Source organism: Echinops telfairi, unplaced genomic scaffold (assembly GCF_000313985.2).
Source record: "Echinops telfairi isolate 266 unplaced genomic scaffold, ASM31398v2 ScPeMD7_7457;HRSCAF=8495, whole genome shotgun sequence".
Lineage (NCBI taxonomy): Eukaryota > Metazoa > Chordata > Mammalia > Afrosoricida > Tenrecidae > Echinops > Echinops telfairi.
Window position 1 is genome coordinate 29,402,161 of NW_022111357.1, and position 17,560 is coordinate 29,419,720.

At 58.9% G+C, this 17,560-nt stretch overlaps 1 protein-coding gene across 1 annotated transcript in view; it reads right to left on the minus strand.

Annotated features, from left to right (window-relative positions):
• Nucleotides 1-207: 207 nt before the first annotated feature.
• PLEKHM2 (pleckstrin homology and RUN domain containing M2) overlaps nucleotides 208-17,560 on the minus strand; it is a 42,534-nt gene continuing 25,181 nt past the window's right edge. Inside the window, exons 2-20 of the mRNA XM_004705410.2 lie at nucleotides 14,539-14,645; nucleotides 13,979-14,088; nucleotides 13,452-13,551; nucleotides 12,881-12,968; nucleotides 11,917-12,103; nucleotides 10,176-10,235; nucleotides 7,035-7,263; nucleotides 5,653-6,453; nucleotides 5,395-5,464; nucleotides 5,188-5,278; nucleotides 4,905-4,969; nucleotides 4,446-4,534; nucleotides 3,791-3,923; nucleotides 3,369-3,559; nucleotides 2,935-3,000; nucleotides 2,318-2,477; nucleotides 1,922-2,101; nucleotides 1,724-1,840; nucleotides 208-1,102 (exon numbers count right to left, since the gene is read on the minus strand). Coding sequence (XP_004705467.1) covers nucleotides 965-1,102; nucleotides 1,724-1,840; nucleotides 1,922-2,101; nucleotides 2,318-2,477; nucleotides 2,935-3,000; nucleotides 3,369-3,559; nucleotides 3,791-3,923; nucleotides 4,446-4,534; nucleotides 4,905-4,969; nucleotides 5,188-5,278; nucleotides 5,395-5,464; nucleotides 5,653-6,453; nucleotides 7,035-7,263; nucleotides 10,176-10,235; nucleotides 11,917-12,103; nucleotides 12,881-12,968; nucleotides 13,452-13,551; nucleotides 13,979-14,088; nucleotides 14,539-14,645 — 2,982 coding nt within the window. The 3' untranslated portion in view covers nucleotides 208-964. The remainder of the gene's footprint in view (nucleotides 1,103-1,723; nucleotides 1,841-1,921; nucleotides 2,102-2,317; nucleotides 2,478-2,934; nucleotides 3,001-3,368; nucleotides 3,560-3,790; nucleotides 3,924-4,445; nucleotides 4,535-4,904; nucleotides 4,970-5,187; nucleotides 5,279-5,394; nucleotides 5,465-5,652; nucleotides 6,454-7,034; nucleotides 7,264-10,175; nucleotides 10,236-11,916; nucleotides 12,104-12,880; nucleotides 12,969-13,451; nucleotides 13,552-13,978; nucleotides 14,089-14,538; nucleotides 14,646-17,560) is intronic.

Sequence of the window (17,560 nt, forward strand, 5' to 3'; positions counted from 1 at the left end):
GCAAAGGTCAGTCCCAGAAACTTCCTAGAGGCCACAGTGAGTGCGGCTGGAGATCAGTTCCCAGTGTGTGTGGGCAGAGTATAGAGCAGGTGACCTCGGATCTGCATACTCGTAGGAGGAAGTGAAGGGCTGTCAGGAGGGCTTGAAGACACGCCCAATTGCGTCCCCTACCCCGGCCTCCAATAAAGGGCCAATGAGGAGCCATGGCAATATATAACAGGTCTATTTTATTTTTTTAAAAAACCAAACCAAACCACCTGAACCCTTCTCCCAGAGGGTCTGAGACGAAGCTCCTGAGGGGAGGGGCCCGGCTCCAGCCAAGCAGGGACAGCTGGGGTGTCAGTGTGGGGGGCTCCGCTCCTCGCCCAAGCTCCTTCTCCTTCTTTGCTCCTGGCAAAGGGACATGGCCTGGTTCCTGGGCCCTGCTGGGCCGCAGGGCGAGGCAGTGGTGGACATGCAGCGCCTCCTGGAGGCCGGTCCCGGCTGCGGGAACAGGTGCTTGGGGGTGGTGCTAATGGGCGCAGCCATGCAGAGACCAGCACCCCAGTTTCCTTCAGCCAGGCTGAATGTCCAAAAACGAACAAGGGTGGCCCGGCGCTCAGCCCCACGCTGTCCCTGAGCCTCTGCCTGGGCCTCTGACCCAGAGAGCAAGAAGGGGCTCCTGACCCCCAACTCCTCTCTCACTTCCTCTATTCTCCTTGCCACCCTGCCAGCCGGAGGACAGGCTGCGGATCAAGGGCGCCAGCCTGGGCCCGGAGGGTATACATCTCTGGGGCCCACGGGCTCGGAGCCCCACCCCTGTGCTCTCCATATTCGGTCTGCTGGGCACCCCACGCTGGATCCTCTGAGGTGTCGAGAGCCCGCCCCACGGCATCCTCACGTGTTGGGCGGGGTCAGCCTGGCGCGCAGTAGCAGCAGCAGCAGCCCAGCTGAAACGACGACTTTCCCACTGTCCAGCACAGCCTCAGCACCACGGGTCCCGGGAGGCTCTGCCACGGCACAGGCTGTCGCTGCGCTGCCAGGCGCTGTGGATGAGGCTCAGGGCATCCTCGAATTTCTTCTGGCTGGAGGCTTCCTGGATGGCCTTGTGGGGGAGGTCCACCTGCAGGGCAGGGGAGTCTGAGGGGCTGCAGAGCTGGGCCAGGCCCACAGCACCCTGGGGGCCTGCCTATGCCTTGGTGGTGGCACCCCTTACACCAGCTCGTCTCCCTGTTGCTGAAGTGGGCCCACCCCCCTGCTAAGGCGGCTTGGGCAGTTCAGGTCTCTGCGGAGACAGGCAGGACTTCCTGAGCACCCCTTCTAGGCAGGCCCTCTGCTCCCAGGGGTTGGGGGGAGAGCAGTTCCATTTCAGCTCTGCATAGACGGGGTGGTCTCAGCCTCAGGCTGACATCTAGCCCCAGGCTGGTACTTGTGCTCAGAACAATCCCAGTACCTGATTAAAGGGGTGTCGACCCAGCCAAGTGTCTCTGAGGGGGCAGCCAAGCTGCAGTCTTGGATTCCACCACTCAGGCCCAGCGGGTGCACTTTTAGACGGGAACCGAGGAGTTAAGACTGAGGTTTCCTGGCTTCTGCTAGCTGGGGTCTCAGACTCACTGGGGACTCAAGCTCTTGGTCCTAAATGTCTGCCTGTCCCAGAGCTCTTGGCTTGCTGCCTTCTCCAGGACCCAGGAGCTGCTGGGCCTCCTTACCAGGGTCCCAGCTGACACATCCTGGCAGCACATACCTGGTAGATGGCCTTCCAGGCAGCACCCAGTGCACACAGGAAGCGGTCCAGCTCAGAAGGGCAGCTCAGGTAGATGACCCAGGGAGGGAGGAGCTGCTGGCTGTCCTGGGAGAATTCCTGGGGCAGACAAGCCTCCGGTGAGCAGAGGCAGCTCTCTCCATGCGGGAGGAGCCCACTGTCACACTGTCCCCAGCTCACCAGGACACAGTACTCCTTGCCCGGCTCAGAGGAGGTGGCGCTGATGTCAGCCAGCCTGGCTAAGCCCAGGGAGCGGAAGAAGCTGGTCTGGCAATCTTCGTGGCATGTGAAGAGCCACTCGTCGGTGACAACCAGGCAGCAGGGAAGGCAGGGGCTAGGGGCTATGCCCTGGGGGATGACCTGGGAGGGCAGGGCCAAGGTCAGCCAGGCTCTCTGGGGAGGTCTCTCAGGACCTAGGCCTACCGTAGGAGTCTAGGTGTGAGGAGAGGGTGACTCCTACCGTAGGAGTCTAGGTGTGAGGAGAAGGTGTGGGCCAGGGAGCAGTACCGTGAGCCCCAGGGTCTCATGGTGGTATGGGGTCCTGGCAGGGACTGGGCAGGCCCAGGAGGCACTCACCCCCTTGGACACGGCCTGGCAGAGGTGCTGCATCCAGTCCGCCATCTCGGCCTCACTGTCGGCACTGAGCTCCAGGCAGGGCCGGTCGGCGAGGATGACCTGGAAGGCGTGGGGCCGATCCGTGGTGTTGGACCTCCGGCAGCCACCGCACTGCTCCCCCCTGGGCCAGAGGAGGAGGGTGAAATGGGGGCCTGGGAGCAGGGCTGGCTCGGGGTGAGAACCTTGGGGTTGGCCCAAGGTGGATGAATACCAAGGCTTGCCCCCATCCCGAGGAGAGCTGGAGGGTCCAGAAGGTTGGGCTCTCTAGAAAGGTTACAGCTGCCCGGCAGGACACCTTTTACTTCCGGGATCACCGAGCTCCCGTGGCCGGGTTAGAGGGGGTGGTCAGCTTTTAGCTCCAGCCTCCTCAGCAGGGTGCATCCTCACTCAGGGCCCCTCTAGGGGCAGTGTCACTCCTGGGGCATGTGTGTTCATGTCTCATTGGGAAGACTTCCACTAGCAGCCTTGGGCAGCTGCTGGGTGGGCTGAAGGGGAGGAGGGTTAACTGGTGGACAAGAGGGAAGGCTATCTATCTCTAAACAGGGAAACGGGAGTCTGGCAGTAGTGCCACGGCTCACCCCATGTTCACGGAGAGCAGTGGGATGACGTCGGTGCGGTCTGGATACTGGTAAAGGATCCCGTTGCTGCAGGGCCAACACAGTGGGTCAGACCTTCCCAAGGAAACGGGACCCAAGCAGATCCCAGAGCCGGGGCCCGGGGCTGCCCCCACAAACCTCGGTGGTCCCGGGAGGCTAGGGACCTGTTTTCTAGGGAAGGAAGGTGAAGAAAGACCCGCAGAGGGCCGTGGACCCCCTCAGGCTGTGGGGCAGCTGAAGGCAAGTCCCAGGGGGCCCAGCTGGCTTCAGGGAGGCATTCTGGGATCCCCCGGGCATCACAGACATCTAATATTCTGGGGGGTGCCCACTCCAAAGCCCCGGTGGAGAGGTGGGCTTCCTCCCTCCTCAGTGACCCCTGGTGGGGCCCTGACAGCCCCTGAGCTGAAGGCCCCCACCTGAGCACCACAAAGCAGGCCTTCCAGTGCTCCTTGCCCAGGTAGGAGGTCCCGGCCTTGTAGTGCAGCATGCCTTCTTTGGTGATCGTGCCCTCTGGGGGTGAGCAGTGGCAGGGGACAGGGCCCAGAGACTCGTCCGAGGGGTCCTCCCAGTGCACAAGCCCGTAGAATCGCACGGTAACATCAGACGCCTGGATTGGGGGCAGGGGGCAGAGCCTTGAGGGCATGCTCACCCACAGCCCAGGAGCAGATCAGGAGTGGCCACACCCCAGTGGGAAGGGGGCAGGATTAGGGATTGGAGAGCCCTCCCACGTGGTGACTGAGAAATGCTAGAGAATCTATTTGTACCACGTCACGCTAACACCAGGGCTGGCCAGCACAGGACGAACTCGGGGGCAGGTCCCTGGTGCGCAGGCTCTCACCTCACACTTAGATTCCTGGGCCACAAATTTGGCCAAAGCCAGTTTCTCCATGGTGGCATCGGTCAGGACACTGGGGTAGGGGGGTTCCCGGCAGCCTTTGATCATGGCCGACTTCAAAGAAGCCAAGAAGAACCTGGGGTGGGGGTTCTTGTCAGAAGCGTGGGGATCCCTGCCCCACTCTCCACCAGACAGGGCTCAGGCTGCAGGGCTCCTGGCTGGGGTAGGCTTTGGAGCTCAGGGGAGGGACAAGCCTGGCTGGAGTCAAGGCTAAGGGCAGGTGGGCACAATGTGGTGGCAGTACGTGGCCATCAAATGGTGCCTGGAAAAGGCTGATCCAGTCCCAGTGGCCCCAGGAGAAGACTGGACAGCAGGTGACCAGCTGGACTTCCACAGAGGGACCTCGAGGCAGGGCTCCTAGCTTATGAGAGTATTGTGCTTCCCATGTTCACATGTAAGCAAGCATTTGAGGGTGCACTTGGGTGAGCCATGCCAGGCCCTTTCCTGGGGGGTCATGGGGCCTGAGGGCAGGTGGGTTAGTCACAGGGGTCAGTCAGTGTGACCGCTCTCTGACCACACAGTGGTTCCAGAGCGAGCACAGCTCTCCTGCCACTTTGTGGTAGCCCAGCCCTGCTGCGGGGACAGGGCAGGCACTCACTCAGCCAGGGTCACGTCCGCCGTGTCCAGCAGAAACTGCTTCCTGCGGTTGGTACACACCAGTCTCACCGTCTGCTGGCCGAGGCCGACCTGTGGAGACCGCACACTCACCTGCACAGGCTGCTCTGGCCCCGGCCCACACGAGGAACAGCCGGACTGGCTGGAGGGCTGGGTGTGGGTAGGGAAGAGGCACCCTGGGCGGTGCAGGGAGCTCAGGATGGAAAGCTCCAGAAGCTTGGGGCCCCGACTCGAGTTGGAGTGGGGTGGTCAGAAACAGTGCCAAGGAGGTGTCCTCCTCAAGCCTGGCCTTATCCCCGGCCCCCTGTGCGGATGCTTCTCTGAGGGACAAAGTGGGGGTGGGGAGCAAGCCCCACAGCTCTCGGCCTGGGTGGGTGGGTGGGGGGACGGGGGGACTGCAGGCCTGGCCCTTTAGCAGCACCACTCTGGTGCTAGAACTCACCGATACGTAGTCAAGTTCATTGTAAGCTAAGGCCTCTTCCACGAGGTAGGGCTTCTCTGTTGCCCCTGAGGGAGAGAACAATGCACATTATCCCCCAAATGGTCTCTTGTCCCTCCCCTGGCCCTGTTGTCTGAGGAGCCTCCTCACCCTGCAATCGGAAAGGCCGGGGCAGGAGACTGGCATGAAGACAGGGCTGTGACAACCTGCCACGGCTTCCTGTGAGCCCTGCCATGATCCACCCCCCCCCCCCCCAGAGGGTGCCAGGGGGTCTCCAGAGCACTACCTTTGCGGAGCAGGTAGATGTAGCAGTCAGTGAGCAGCACGAACAGCAGCTGCAGGTTGCCCTCCATGTGCCCGGTGCTCAGTCGGATCATCTGAGGGCCCAGCAGACCCAGTCAGCCACAGAAGCAGCCTCCCCTCTGGCTGGGCCACCCCACGCACCCCTGGCTGCGACTCCTCGCCTGCTCATTTTGGGGTTCCTGGGACTTACTTTGAACAGCTGCTCTTCATTTTCTCGAAACACATGGATCATCAGCAGGAGCAAGTGATTGTTGTCCACTCTGTGGGTGGGAGAGGCAGCCAGTTTGCAGGGGTCCAAGCGAGGGAGGGAGGTCACACCCTGTCCTGTCTCTCTACCCAGGCCAGAGGTTCTGGAAGTTTGTGCTGGGCTTGTCTGGGGCGGCAGAATCCCTATGGCCTAGCTCCAAGGACTAGGAGGCTCCCCACCAGCTGCAGACCGCTTGCTCACCTGAACTCTGAGGGGTGGCTCATCTCGGAAGGACTCCCCTGTCCTTCATCCACCCCTGAATCCTCGGCGCTGCTCAGACACGGGCTGGGCTGCTCTCGCTTCCGCTGGCACAGCTCCTCCTGCAGCCCAGGCTCAGGACCAGCCACCGGCTCCTCGCTGACCACAGGCAACGGGGCTTCCAGTTCCTGGGCCTCCGGCTCCTGAGCCTCCCCCTGGGCATCATCTAGGGGCCGAGGCGCCTGTCCCTCTCCTCCTCCCTCCTCTTCTTGGCCAGCAGCCGCAGGGCTACCAGGAACATGCAGCGGTTGGCCAGGCCCTGCAGGGTCATGGTGGCCACCACCTGCTGCAGCACTGCTTGGACTCTCAACGGTAAAGCGGTAGAAGTCCATGGGGGCTGGAAGCCCCTCACTAAAGTCGCAGAGTGGTGGTCTCTCCGGGGCATCCCCGGGAGAGCCGGTCCGAAAGGGCTGCTCCGGGGGCTGCGTGTGCGAGTGCCACGTGCGAGGGTCCAGCTGCCCGTTGAGCTGGTCGATGACCTTACTCAGGGGCTGCCCCAGGCGCTCCATGGAGGTGTCTTTCATCGCTGGGATGAGCAGGCCCACGTGACCAAGCTCAGCGCACTCGCTGCTCCCAGCTGCACAGCTGGGCCCCCCACCCTCTTCCGGGGGCGAGTCCTGTCCAGGGCCTGGGCCGTCCCTGTGGCTGGCCTGCTTCTGCTGGGTGGAGGCCGGGTGCAGGGGGCTTGCTTCTTCGTCGGACTTGGTTTTCTTCTTCTTGCCCGCTTTCTTCTTCTTGGAGACCCTGGGGCAACAGGTAGGAAGAGTACTGAGATGCCAGGGCCACTAGACAGCGGGGTCCAAAAGATGATCCCGGCTCGTGGCCGCAGAGGGCACAGCCCGTGCAAGCCTGTGGTCCTGGACAGTGGGCGGCAGGGGCTCAGGCTCCGGGACTGGACTGGGCGGGAGCCTCCTGAGGGAGGCACAAGTGGCAGCAGGGACCCTGGGGAGGCCCTATGGCATCCCAAAGCATGTCCTGCCCGTTAGCTAGCAACACGGGTACGACACCTGGGGAAGTCTGGCTGCAAACTCCGGCCCGTCCTTTGGTCCCAAATGGGCTCAGCCAAGCCACTCAGATCTGAACCCGTGAGGCGGCTGTGCGCTGGACCCATCGGTGGGAGTGGGAGCCACCCTCGCCCGTCCTGCTCATGGTGGAGTCTCACGAGCTAGGGTCATCCCCTCCTCCTTCCCATCTCCGCCTTGCTGGCGTGGCTTCTCTTTCAGACTCGGCAGAATCAGAAATCTGTACAAATTCCTGGGAGGCCAGCCTGGACCTGGCCCAGCACTGCAATGATGGGGACTCCGAGCCGGCCCTGCTCCACTGACCTGATGACCTCAAGCTCGGCACAAGCCTCTGGCAGGTCCAGGCCTTGGGAGCCGCCCTTCTGCAGAGTGGTGGTGTGCACGGGGGTGGTGTCTGAGGAGGACACGCCCCCTGCCGGGTCCTCGTTGAAAGGGTTGTGGCGTTGGGTGGGACTCTTGGTGGAAGCCTTGCTGCTGGTCAGGTCTGAGGCCGTGGAGCGGGGCCCGCTGACAGTGTCTGTGAGGTCTCCGTCTGGGGTGACACGGGAGGCAGCCCATCACCCGGGGCCCCAGCTCCCCAGATCTGCTGGTCTCAGGAGAGAGGCAGTGGTCTTCTTTCAAAAGTAGAAGCCCCAGACAACAGCGAGTAGGGGTGTAGTTGAAGAGCAACTGGGAGAAGCCACCACGGCCACCACCCCGGGAGCCCTGAGCACACAGCCATCTGGCGGAGTTTGTGGGAAGAGTCCTGTCTAGGCTGAGCTCCTTGGCGATGGTGACCCTGATGCCTCGAGGGGTGGCTGGGCCTCATGAGGAGGGCACCCACCTCTTAGTTAACCTGAGGGCCCTGCTGCCAGAGGATGTTAGGGGAACATTTGGCAGCCCCTAGCTCCACCAAGCATGAGCAGCACTGGGAGACCCCACAGGCTCCTGCGAAGGGTCCCATGCAGAGGCAGATAAAGAGGGGCTCCGAGGAAGAGACAAGAAGGAAGAGGGATCAGAGTGGACGCAGCGACTGGAGTGGGTGGGAGAGGATGGGGGGAGGGGCCAGCACTGGGGCCCGGGGTGGGGTGGGGGCAGGAACGAGAGGCAGAGGGGAGAAGACAGATGCCTCGTGGGCCCTTCAGGCCCAAGGTCCTGCTGGCACCCTCCTGGGGGCAGGGGCGGGATGGAGAGACTTTATTCTACCCTGCTTGGTCCCTGCTCCTCTCTGGGTCCTGCTCTGCTCTGTCCCTGGCTCCAGCCTTGCAGATGTGGGAAGGAGGGTCCACAGGAATAGGTGGCCCACTCCCTCCCCCAGCCTCAGCCAGTCCCCGGAGCAGGGCAGGGAGAGGCAGAGGGGCCCCCAGACAAGCAGACAGGTGTGGCTCTGATGACAGATGGAGACACCCAGCAGAGAGCGAGGGGAGGCCCGGCTGGGGAAGGCAGCCTGGCAAAGGTTAATGGCACGGTACGCCAGGCATTTGCGCTTCACTTGCCAGTGCACACACATCTTGCTGACCAGGCTATGCCCAGAGGACACATGGCAAGCACGCTCCCTGCAAACCTCTCCAGCAGGGCTTCAGAACCCTCTCCTTTCCATGAACGTGGTCTCTCTCTTTTTAATTTGTTTTGCTGTTGCTGAGAATGGACACAACAAACACACCAAATCAACACGCTTTACATGTGCAATTCAGTGACATCGGTTAGGGTCGTCGAGTTGTGCCAACGCTCCTCGCCTCCTGTTCCGAGTTATTCCTCCCCAGGCACCTGACCTCACTGTCCGGAAGGCTCCTCTTTAATAAAGCTTCAGCAGCTGCTGTCAGTTGGCTCCCCTACAGATCACTGACTCGGTCCTTTTTGGTCTGTTTTCAATACAGTCTTTTCAGGTATGGACAAGCATGGGGCTGGGGGCGGTGGCCCGCTCTGCTAGACAACCCCAGTGGAAGACGGGGCGTTCTTCAGATTGCCTGGGACCCCAGAGCCTGAGCTCTCAGATGCAGAGAATCCTGCTCTTTGGCTGCTGAGCGGACCTTGCCCAGCCCTGCGGTTCCCTAGCACCAGAGGCTGCTCTGGGGAGGAGCGCTGAGAGGCAAGTCCGTGGGGGTGAAGGCTAGGGTGCCTACTGGTTCTAAAAGTGGCCCCAAGACCCCAAGAACTTTGAGCATGGAGCTGTCCCCAAACCTAGTTTCTCCCAGGCCCAAGGAGAAGCCCGAGCCTCTCAGGTGAACTGCCAGAGTGTTGGGGATTTCTCCGGAAGGCAGGACACCTCTGCCGAGTCAAATCTCACCAGCCAGACCCAAGGCTCAGCCCGCCCCAGCAAGCAGTGTTACGCAGGCTGTTAGTTCTCAGGCCACGGGCGCTCTGGGGGGCTGCAGAGGGAGGGCAGGCTGGCTATCAGGTGCAGGCCTTGCAACAGACAGGAAGTAGCTGGGTCACGAGGAGGGTTAGTTGTTAGAATCAGAGGGGTTGGGGGGTAGGGGGATCAATGTCCAGTGTGCGCTGCGAGGAGCGGAGCCAGGAGAATCAAGGATGTCTGGATGGAATTCTGGGTTCATGCTCATCTGAATGTGGGTTTCTCCGTGCGGCTCCCTGGACTGGAGGACGGCCCTGACCCTTCCCCGTGCTGTATCGTGTTTTCCTCACAGCAAAGCCGCCTCACACTCACAGAGCATGAGGAAAGACTACCTGCTTCGCATTCCTCAGCCCCAGGCAGCTCAGACGGCTGCGGTTCCTCATCCTCCCCCCGCCCCCCCCACCCACCCACCCCCAATGAAGCTGGGTCCTGGAGGCTGGGAGTGGGTGGCAGGACAAGAGGCACTTTCTACTGGGAGCCCTTGCTAGCTTCAGCGTTGACGGGAGCACTGGCCAGCCCAGAAACAGACCCATTGCCCTCAGTGACCGTGGAAGCCTGGGTAACTAGCTCTGAGGAGGTGCACAAGCCCAGAGGCGGGTGGAGGTGGTGGTGGTGCATCTGCATCTGCTCTAAACCCTCACACGAAGTTTCCGCTCAGGTGGACCTCGTCCTCTCAAACACCCAGGTGAGGACACCCTGTGGAAGGGACTGGAGGAGTCACACCCCCACTGTCAACTCCTCCTTCGGTGCGGTGGCCCAGAAGTTTGACCTGAAGGAGCTTAGTCCCGCTTGTGAGAGCCTGTTCCCCACAGCAAACCTGCCCCACTTAGCAGCCCCCTAGCTGCAGGTGATGGAGCCAGGCACCTGCCTGGAAAAGTAGTCACGGTAGCTTAGTGACTCCACAGGACCAGCTGTCCTCACTGGGAGAGGGGTCTGGGCTGGTGCTAAACCTGGACAGGTGTCCCTACTGCAGAATTCCATCTATCCACACACCAGACTTGGCTTTATGACATTGTTATCGTAATTAGCAAGGGGCTGATTTTGAGACATGCGGCAAGCTTGGCATGGCAACGTGGCAACACAGGAAAAGGGTGACAGCGGACTCTGCCCACCTTCCCAGTCTGTGCTGGGTACAGACGGCACTGCTGGAAACACATCTCCAAAATCATAATCTATAAAAACGAGGGACAAAACTGAAGATTAGAAACACAGGGAGTGGAAGGCCGGGGGTGGGGTGGGGTGGGGGGGGTGAGACCCAGAGGAAAACTCAACTGTCACATGCTCTCTAGCCACCTCAGAAGAGCTGATTGGGCCGCAGCTGGCCTCAACTCAGGCCCGCCCGCACCTCCGAGCAGCCAGCAAGACCCAGACCTAGTTCTGGTGGAGAAGAACCTGGGATCCCTCATACCTAATCTGGCTTTCTACCCCTCCTCCCTCCACACCCTGCAGGGCGGGGATGGAGCACAGGTCCTGCTCCAGCAGCCCCAGTTGTAGACTCTCTAAATCTCAAGGACAGGATGTGTGTGGGGGGGTGGGGGTGGGGGGGTGGTAGGGCGCAAACACGGACACCTCCATCCCCAGGCACGCGGGCTGCTCCTTCAAGGTTCAACCCAACCTGAGAGTGGCCATTTTCAGCATGTACAGTGAGTTTATGCAAGTCTGAATGTGACCCTTCCCCCAGAACATCAGACCTGGGGTGCCAGCAGAAATGGGAGGAAGGTCACAGTCAAAGCCGAGGAGCCCAGTGTCTGAACTTGGCTTGAGTTCCCTTCTCTGGAGCGGGCTCCCTCCACTTTCCCCAGGGGAGAAGGGGAGGGAGTAGCTGGGCTTAGAAAGGAACAGGAGTCCTGCACTGCTGCGGCGAGACGCCCTCTCGCCCCATTAGTGGCTTGTCCAGTCCCACATGATGAGCTGGTAACCCTCTGAAGCCCTGATGCAATGGGCACAACCATCTCTAACACGGTATCGGGGGCAGGAGGGACTTGAGAAGCTGGACGACAGATGAGAAATGGTGAAAAGTTTTCCCCTAAACGTTTGACCTGCTGGCTCTGTCTTTTTCCTGGGGCTTCTTAGCCTCTTTGTGCCTAGAATCTGGGTAGGACAACCCCCCAAAGCAGGCGTACTGCTGATCCTCCGTGCTCAGAAAGTGGCTCCTGGGCATCTGACCATGGCCGTCTGGAAAAGGAACTGTTGCTGGCCGAGGCCGTGGCATGGGCCCTTGACTCCTGGAGATGCCCAGGCCCAACAGGACCAACTGCTGTGCCGTGGGCCCCTGACTCCCGGCCATACCCATGCTCGACAGGACCACCCTGCTGTGCCAAGGCGTGGGCCTCTGGCTCCCGGTTGTGCCGGGGCCCAACAGGACCACAATGCCATGTTCCTCCTGGGGGTTACACAGGCTGAGCTTTGGAAACCAGACAACCAGGCCTTTCTTCCCAGTTTATCTTGGTCTGGAAATGCCACTGAAACCTGTCGGCCTCATAGCATCATGCAACCTTCCCATGACAGAGGGTAGTGGGGGGCAGACAAAGGCCACTGTCCAGGACCAGTTTTTTCAGCCCCACAAGGACTCTGGGGGAACTGGAGCCTGGGAAATGGCTTCCTCTGTTTAACTTAAAATTTCTACCACTGAACGAAGCAAAGGGAGACAGCCTCCAGCCAGGCTCACCCCACTGCCTTCCAGTCGATTCCAACTCATGGAGACCCTGCATAGGGAGGCTTGGTTTCCCAGGCTGTAGACCTTCACGGGAGCACACAGTGCCCTCTTCCTCCCGAGGGGCAGCTGGTGGGTCTGAGCTGCCAGCGCTTATCCCACAGCGCCACCGGGGCTCCTTGTGGCCCAGGACCACTCACCCTCGCTAGACGGGGCGATGGCACTGTCATCCCACTCCAGGTTGGTGGATGTGACGGAGTTGAAGGAGTTGAGGGACAGGCTGTCCGAGCCATGGACTGAGCTAGGCAGCCGGTCTTCGAAGTCCAGCAGGTACTGAGGCTTATAGTAGTCGGGCATGTAGGGTGCCAGGTCCAAGTAAGGGGCGTCCTGAGGACAGAGCAGGAATTGGCACCTGGTGGGGGCCCTGGCAGGCGAGAACACCTGGTCTTCCTCGAACCGCAGAGCCCAGGCTCGGGGCCAAGATGGCCCAGGTCTAGTCTCTCTCTGGGAATCAATACACGGAAGGCAGAACGTTCTGGAATAAGCTGCTAAAAAGAGTCACTTGAATGGTTCTGGCTTTTCAAGCTGTGAGCTGCAAGTGAACAGGGATTCCCAAACCCAGCTACAAGCTACACCCTCTGACACCTCTCAGCCTTTCGTGACCAGGGAGCCTTGTTCCTCCTGGCCGAGCTCCTGCCTCAGTCCAGGTTGCTGGGGTGGGGACGAGGAAGACCACTTATTAAGCAGGGGCAGCTGAGTTCATCTCGATGAGCCAGGGTCTGTGACCCGCTTTAGCTCTTTCTGGGCCACTGTCCCTCACTACAGGGTGTGGGGTCGAGGAGCCTGGCGTGACGATGGTGGCCGAGAGTAACTGGGAGCATGGAGCCTCTGAGCCTCCAGCCCTCACCACAAAGGAGAACCCCCGGGCCTGAGATGCCCAGGGCCAGGTGGCTTTTCTCAGGGTTGGGCTAAAGAGATAGAAAGAAACCACCGGAGCAGGGATTCGGGCTTGAAATAAGCCGAAGAGAACCATCGTTCTTCCCTCATGGTCACTACTGAGGCCCAGAAACCATTCTCTGTCAAACAAGCTGCGCCTGGAAAGAGCCCTCCCCCCTATTCCCACTGCTGCCCCCGCCCCCCAACCCCACTGCTGTCGGGTCTCACCAGCTCCAGATCGAAGCGGATGAACTCCAGCCCCGACACCAAGGTCAAGAAGAGAGTCAGGTGATCGTGGCTGCAGACGAGGGCATTCCTGCAAGGCACAGGGAGGGGGAGGTGGAGGTGCTGAGTCCCCAAGCTCACCAGCTTGAAAGTTGACCCATAACCCTCCTGGACTACACTCGGCCTCCAGCCATCACCCGTCGTGCACACGTGGAGCTATTCAGAGCCCGGGCCTGTAGCCTAAGCTCACCAGGCTCTCTCTCAGCAGCTGCGACCAATAGCCTGCTCCCTCAGGAACCCATATGAGCTTGTGCCAGGGGATGTGGGCATCCAGAATGGTCTAAAGACCGCTCAGAGATAGCACCGGCCACTACAGTGGCCAGGGAACACAGTACTAACCACAGCCCTCAGGTGCGGGCTAGCCTCCTGTGCCTTTGGTCATCACTGAGGTGTCCTCAGCTCGAAAGGCCAGGCTGGCCACCGGTGGGCACGCTGAGATGTGCATGTGGCACATCTCTGGGATGAGACCAGAGGGCGCTGTGGGCTCTGTGGGGTGGACCACCGGGGCACTCACTTGACGTAGTACTTATGCAGCAGGCCCAGGTTCTCCTGGAAGAGCCGCAGGTAGCTCTCCAGTGAGTTCTCGTTGAGGGCCAGGTACAGCCAGGCCCGGCCTGCAAACAATGGGCAGGAAGGTCATCAGGGTGTGGACGTCTTTGCTGAGCAAGGAAGGAAGGACCCAGGACTCCCACAGACTTCTCCCTTGATGGAGTTCCACTGCCCCTGAGCTTGCTTTTCTCTGCCAGACCCCAGGCTGCAGCTGGCTGGGAAACTCCAATAAGAGGGCAGACTGTAGACTTCAGCTGGGCTGAGAAATGCCAGGGGTCCACGTGGATCCCGTGGGCTAGCATTCATCCCAGCCCAGGGCGAGATGGCACCTCATCATCTGCTTGGGCTAGAATTCCTTCTCTGGCTCCCCTCCACCCCATCATTAAGACGCCAACAAACTCGCATCTACAGGGAGGGCGCTGGCATTCTATACCCAAGGTCACTGGACACCCCGAGGCTTTCCGCCTCCCCAGCATCCCCGTAACGACTCACTGCGCCCCAGGTTGGTGGCCACATGCTGCAGCACCTCGATCTGTTTGATGGCTTCTCTCCGGGTGAAATGCACCACGAGCACCCAGTAGCCAGACGAGAGGTCCTGCAGGCTGAGACACAGGGTGGGGATGCTACGAGAGGCGCCCTCAGTAGTCAGCTCGGGGTGCTTCCTGATCTAGAGACAACCACTCAGCTTCAGACGCTCTCATACTTGTGGCTGTTCCGCCCCGCCAGGAACTTATGCCTGTCCAGGGACAAATGCAGCATGGTGGTTACTCGCTGAGCTGCTGACTGCAAGGTCAGCAGTTCGAAACCACCAGCTGCTCCTCAGGAGAGAGACAGGGCTTTCTGTTCTTGCACAAAGTTATGGCCTCAGACACTCATGGGACCAATTCCACCCTGTCCTATTGGGTCACTATGAGATGGCATCACTCGATGGCAGTGAGTTTGTTGAGACAAATGACTGGGAGCCCCCACAGAAGCCTGTGGAAAGGAGAACTCAAGAGTGAGCACGGCTAGGCACTGACGTCTGTGGAGCCCTCCTGTCTTGTCCTGCTCACCCATAGAGCAGAGCATGGTCCAAGTGCTCACAGAGCCGCTGCAGAACTTTATCGTGGTTCCGGATGGCTGGGGTCTCGTCCTCACAGGCAGCAAAGTAGCTCTGCAGCTGGGAGAAAGAACATACAGCACCCTGGTTGGAAATGGAGGGCAACAGGCCTTCTGGGATCAGGGCAGTGGTTGGGAAACCCCCAGGCAGATAATGTGACTCTTGTGGCCGGTTGGGGAGCTGGCCTCAGTCACCCCTCACAAGCTGCTTATGCTGCATGGAGGTCCCTGAAGGCTGAGTCCTTGGAGCCCCGTCCCCAAGAAGAGCTTCTCCTGGCAACAGCTTAATGATGCCAAGGAGTTTCAAGTCCCGTGTAGGCTTCAAGAGTCATAGGCTTGAGGCGAGGGCCCAACATCACCAGGGGATACCGCACACAGTTCTGCCGAGATCAGAGGTTCCCAAACTTAGTTTGCCCGTCACCCCCTCTTCAGGGGGAAAAAAAGATTCAGTTCTCACGCGCCTGTCCCCACACCCACTGCTCTGCAATGAGAGACTGTGTCCTGTAGCCCAGAGTCCAGGACAGCCGAGCTAGCTGCTTTGACAGCATCCCTGGATCATGCCCCCACCCCCCGGGGAAGGGGAGAGGCAGGGGTCACTTTGGGAAACTCTGGTCTAGAAGAAGGCATCCTTCGTCCCCTTTGTCAATGTCTCCCACCCCAAGGTTTTGCACCCCAGTGGAGGGCACCCTGTACATGCTGAGGGCCCATGGCTGGGGTACCTGTTCTCAGCCTTGCCAACAGCTTGCACGGGACACTGGGTCTGTCTGAGGATCCTGGCACGGCAGGCTACAGATCTGGGTGCATGTCAGTCTCATGTCAAGCCCCACGCCAAGAACGACATTGTTCCCAGGCTGGGCTGAGCAAAGGCCACGTGGACAGGAGAGGACGGGAACCGCAGCACGTAGCGAACACCTTCAGGGAGGGGCATGCCGGGCAGCTGGGACAGCTTAATTAAGGTGAAAAAAGCTCAGTAACTCGGCTGAGTTTTCTGGCAACTTTCAGGGCCTTTCAAGTACAGCTATAGGAGGAGCCTCCCCCTTCTACACCCTTGTCGCTATTTCTTCTCAACAACAAGAGCGGGGAGGACCCGAGACGAGGGCGCAGGTGCCAGCACACTGCTCTCAGGTCTAAGCTTCGGGGGCTGGCAGTGGGGTTAGAGGGGCACCAGCAGGCAAGATGCAGCAACCAGTTCACCAAGCACGCGCTCCAGAGAGAAGCCAACCAGTCAGTCCACAACAAAAATCCCACTTTCTCCGGGTCCAGAGCAAAGCCCAGCAGTCAGTCCTGGACAGACTCGCCTGTGGGGTCCGCCCATCCTCCAGAGAGGTGGGCAAGGCCAAGCGCCAGGAGGGAAGGGCACTGAGCTCCAGATTCACGCGAGTCCATCTCAGCAATGACCCTTCAGTATGCGGACTGCAAATGGCAATGTCAAACCTTTTGTTGTTTTAAATTTTAAAATCCTAGTACATTTGTGATCAGTCTTAGGTGCTGAAGCTGGAAGAGTCCTTAGCGATCCAGTCCAATTAACATGAAAAAGCAACAAAGAGGCTCATTCATTTTCTTGATTGTGAAAGTAGCTATATCCACCCATCACATGGAAAATAGAGAAAAGCGTCCATCCGTTCATTCACAGATACACAGCAAAGGCAGCAAAGGCCAAGAGAGGCTGTCTCATAACGACGGCGGTTCAGAGACCCAGGCCTCTTCCTTAGGCCAGGGTACTTTAGAAGAGAAAGAGAGAAAAGGGCTGAAAGCCACATTTGATGATTATAAAATGTTAAGCCTATACAATGTTAAGCCATAGTAAAGTATGTTTAAAGCATAGAAGCCTCTCGCCCACCTGCCTTTGACTCTCACCAGCTGGGCATGTGTCCTCCTTGCATTTCCTGCACACACAGACACCTACTTTTTATAGGAAAGTAAAATGGGACCATGCTGTACTCGTCACTGCAAAACTTGCCCTTTCTGTAGCTCAACAGTCTACCAAATGCATATTTCCGTATCATTGCATAGAGATCTAGGTCCTTCTTGCCACCCAATCATACTTTAAAATAGGGACACACTGGGCTTTAACCAGCCCCCTTCTGTTCAGTATGTACATCATCTCCAATTCTTTGATAGTGTCCCCACTGTCATGCACAGCCGGGGATCCCTGTGCGGCTATGTCTATAGAAGAAGTGCTTGGGTGAGGCACTGTTGAGTTGAAGGACATGCACATTTACAATCTGGCAGGGCCTGAACATTTGCTCTTCTAAAGTGTTAGGTAATTTATCGTGCTGTTACCATAGCTATAACCCGTCCAAACCTTGCCAATCAGTTTGGTGGAAAATAGTACCTAAAAGCTTTATCCTCCAGTCCCCCCCAAAAGAAATAAGAGTCTCACTAACAACTTGGGATATTCAGGTGACACCACCTTGCTTGTTGAAAGCACTTACTCCCTGATGAAGATCGGGACTGCCACGTCAGTATGCATTACACTTCAACATAAGGACAACCAAGATCTCACACAGGACCCTTAACAACACCATGACAAATGAGGGTGTTAAGGATTTCACTTTACGCATTACTTCGATTCACAACCAACACCCACAGAAGTCAGAAATCAGACAACATCAATGTAATAATGGATTTGCCCCCTTATTACTTTGAGTAAACCAAGTAAACTAAAACAAAATTTTAAAAAATTCTTTATAGTATAAAAAGTAAAAATGTCTGCCTGACCCAAGCCAGGGTATTTTTGTTTCCAAGCGAACATCAGACGTGTAGCATGGCCTGGATGCAGGAAGATCCCCATCATCACCTCTACCTTAGCCGTGGGGTTTCCAGGGGCCTCACATACATGTGAACATTGGGGGGTGAATAGGGGAGACACAGAAGAATCAAAGTCTCTGGACGACGGTGTTGGCGAAGAATACGAAAGCTCCGGGGACTGCCAGAAGGAAAAACGACTTGTCTGGGGAAGAAGTTCAACCAGAA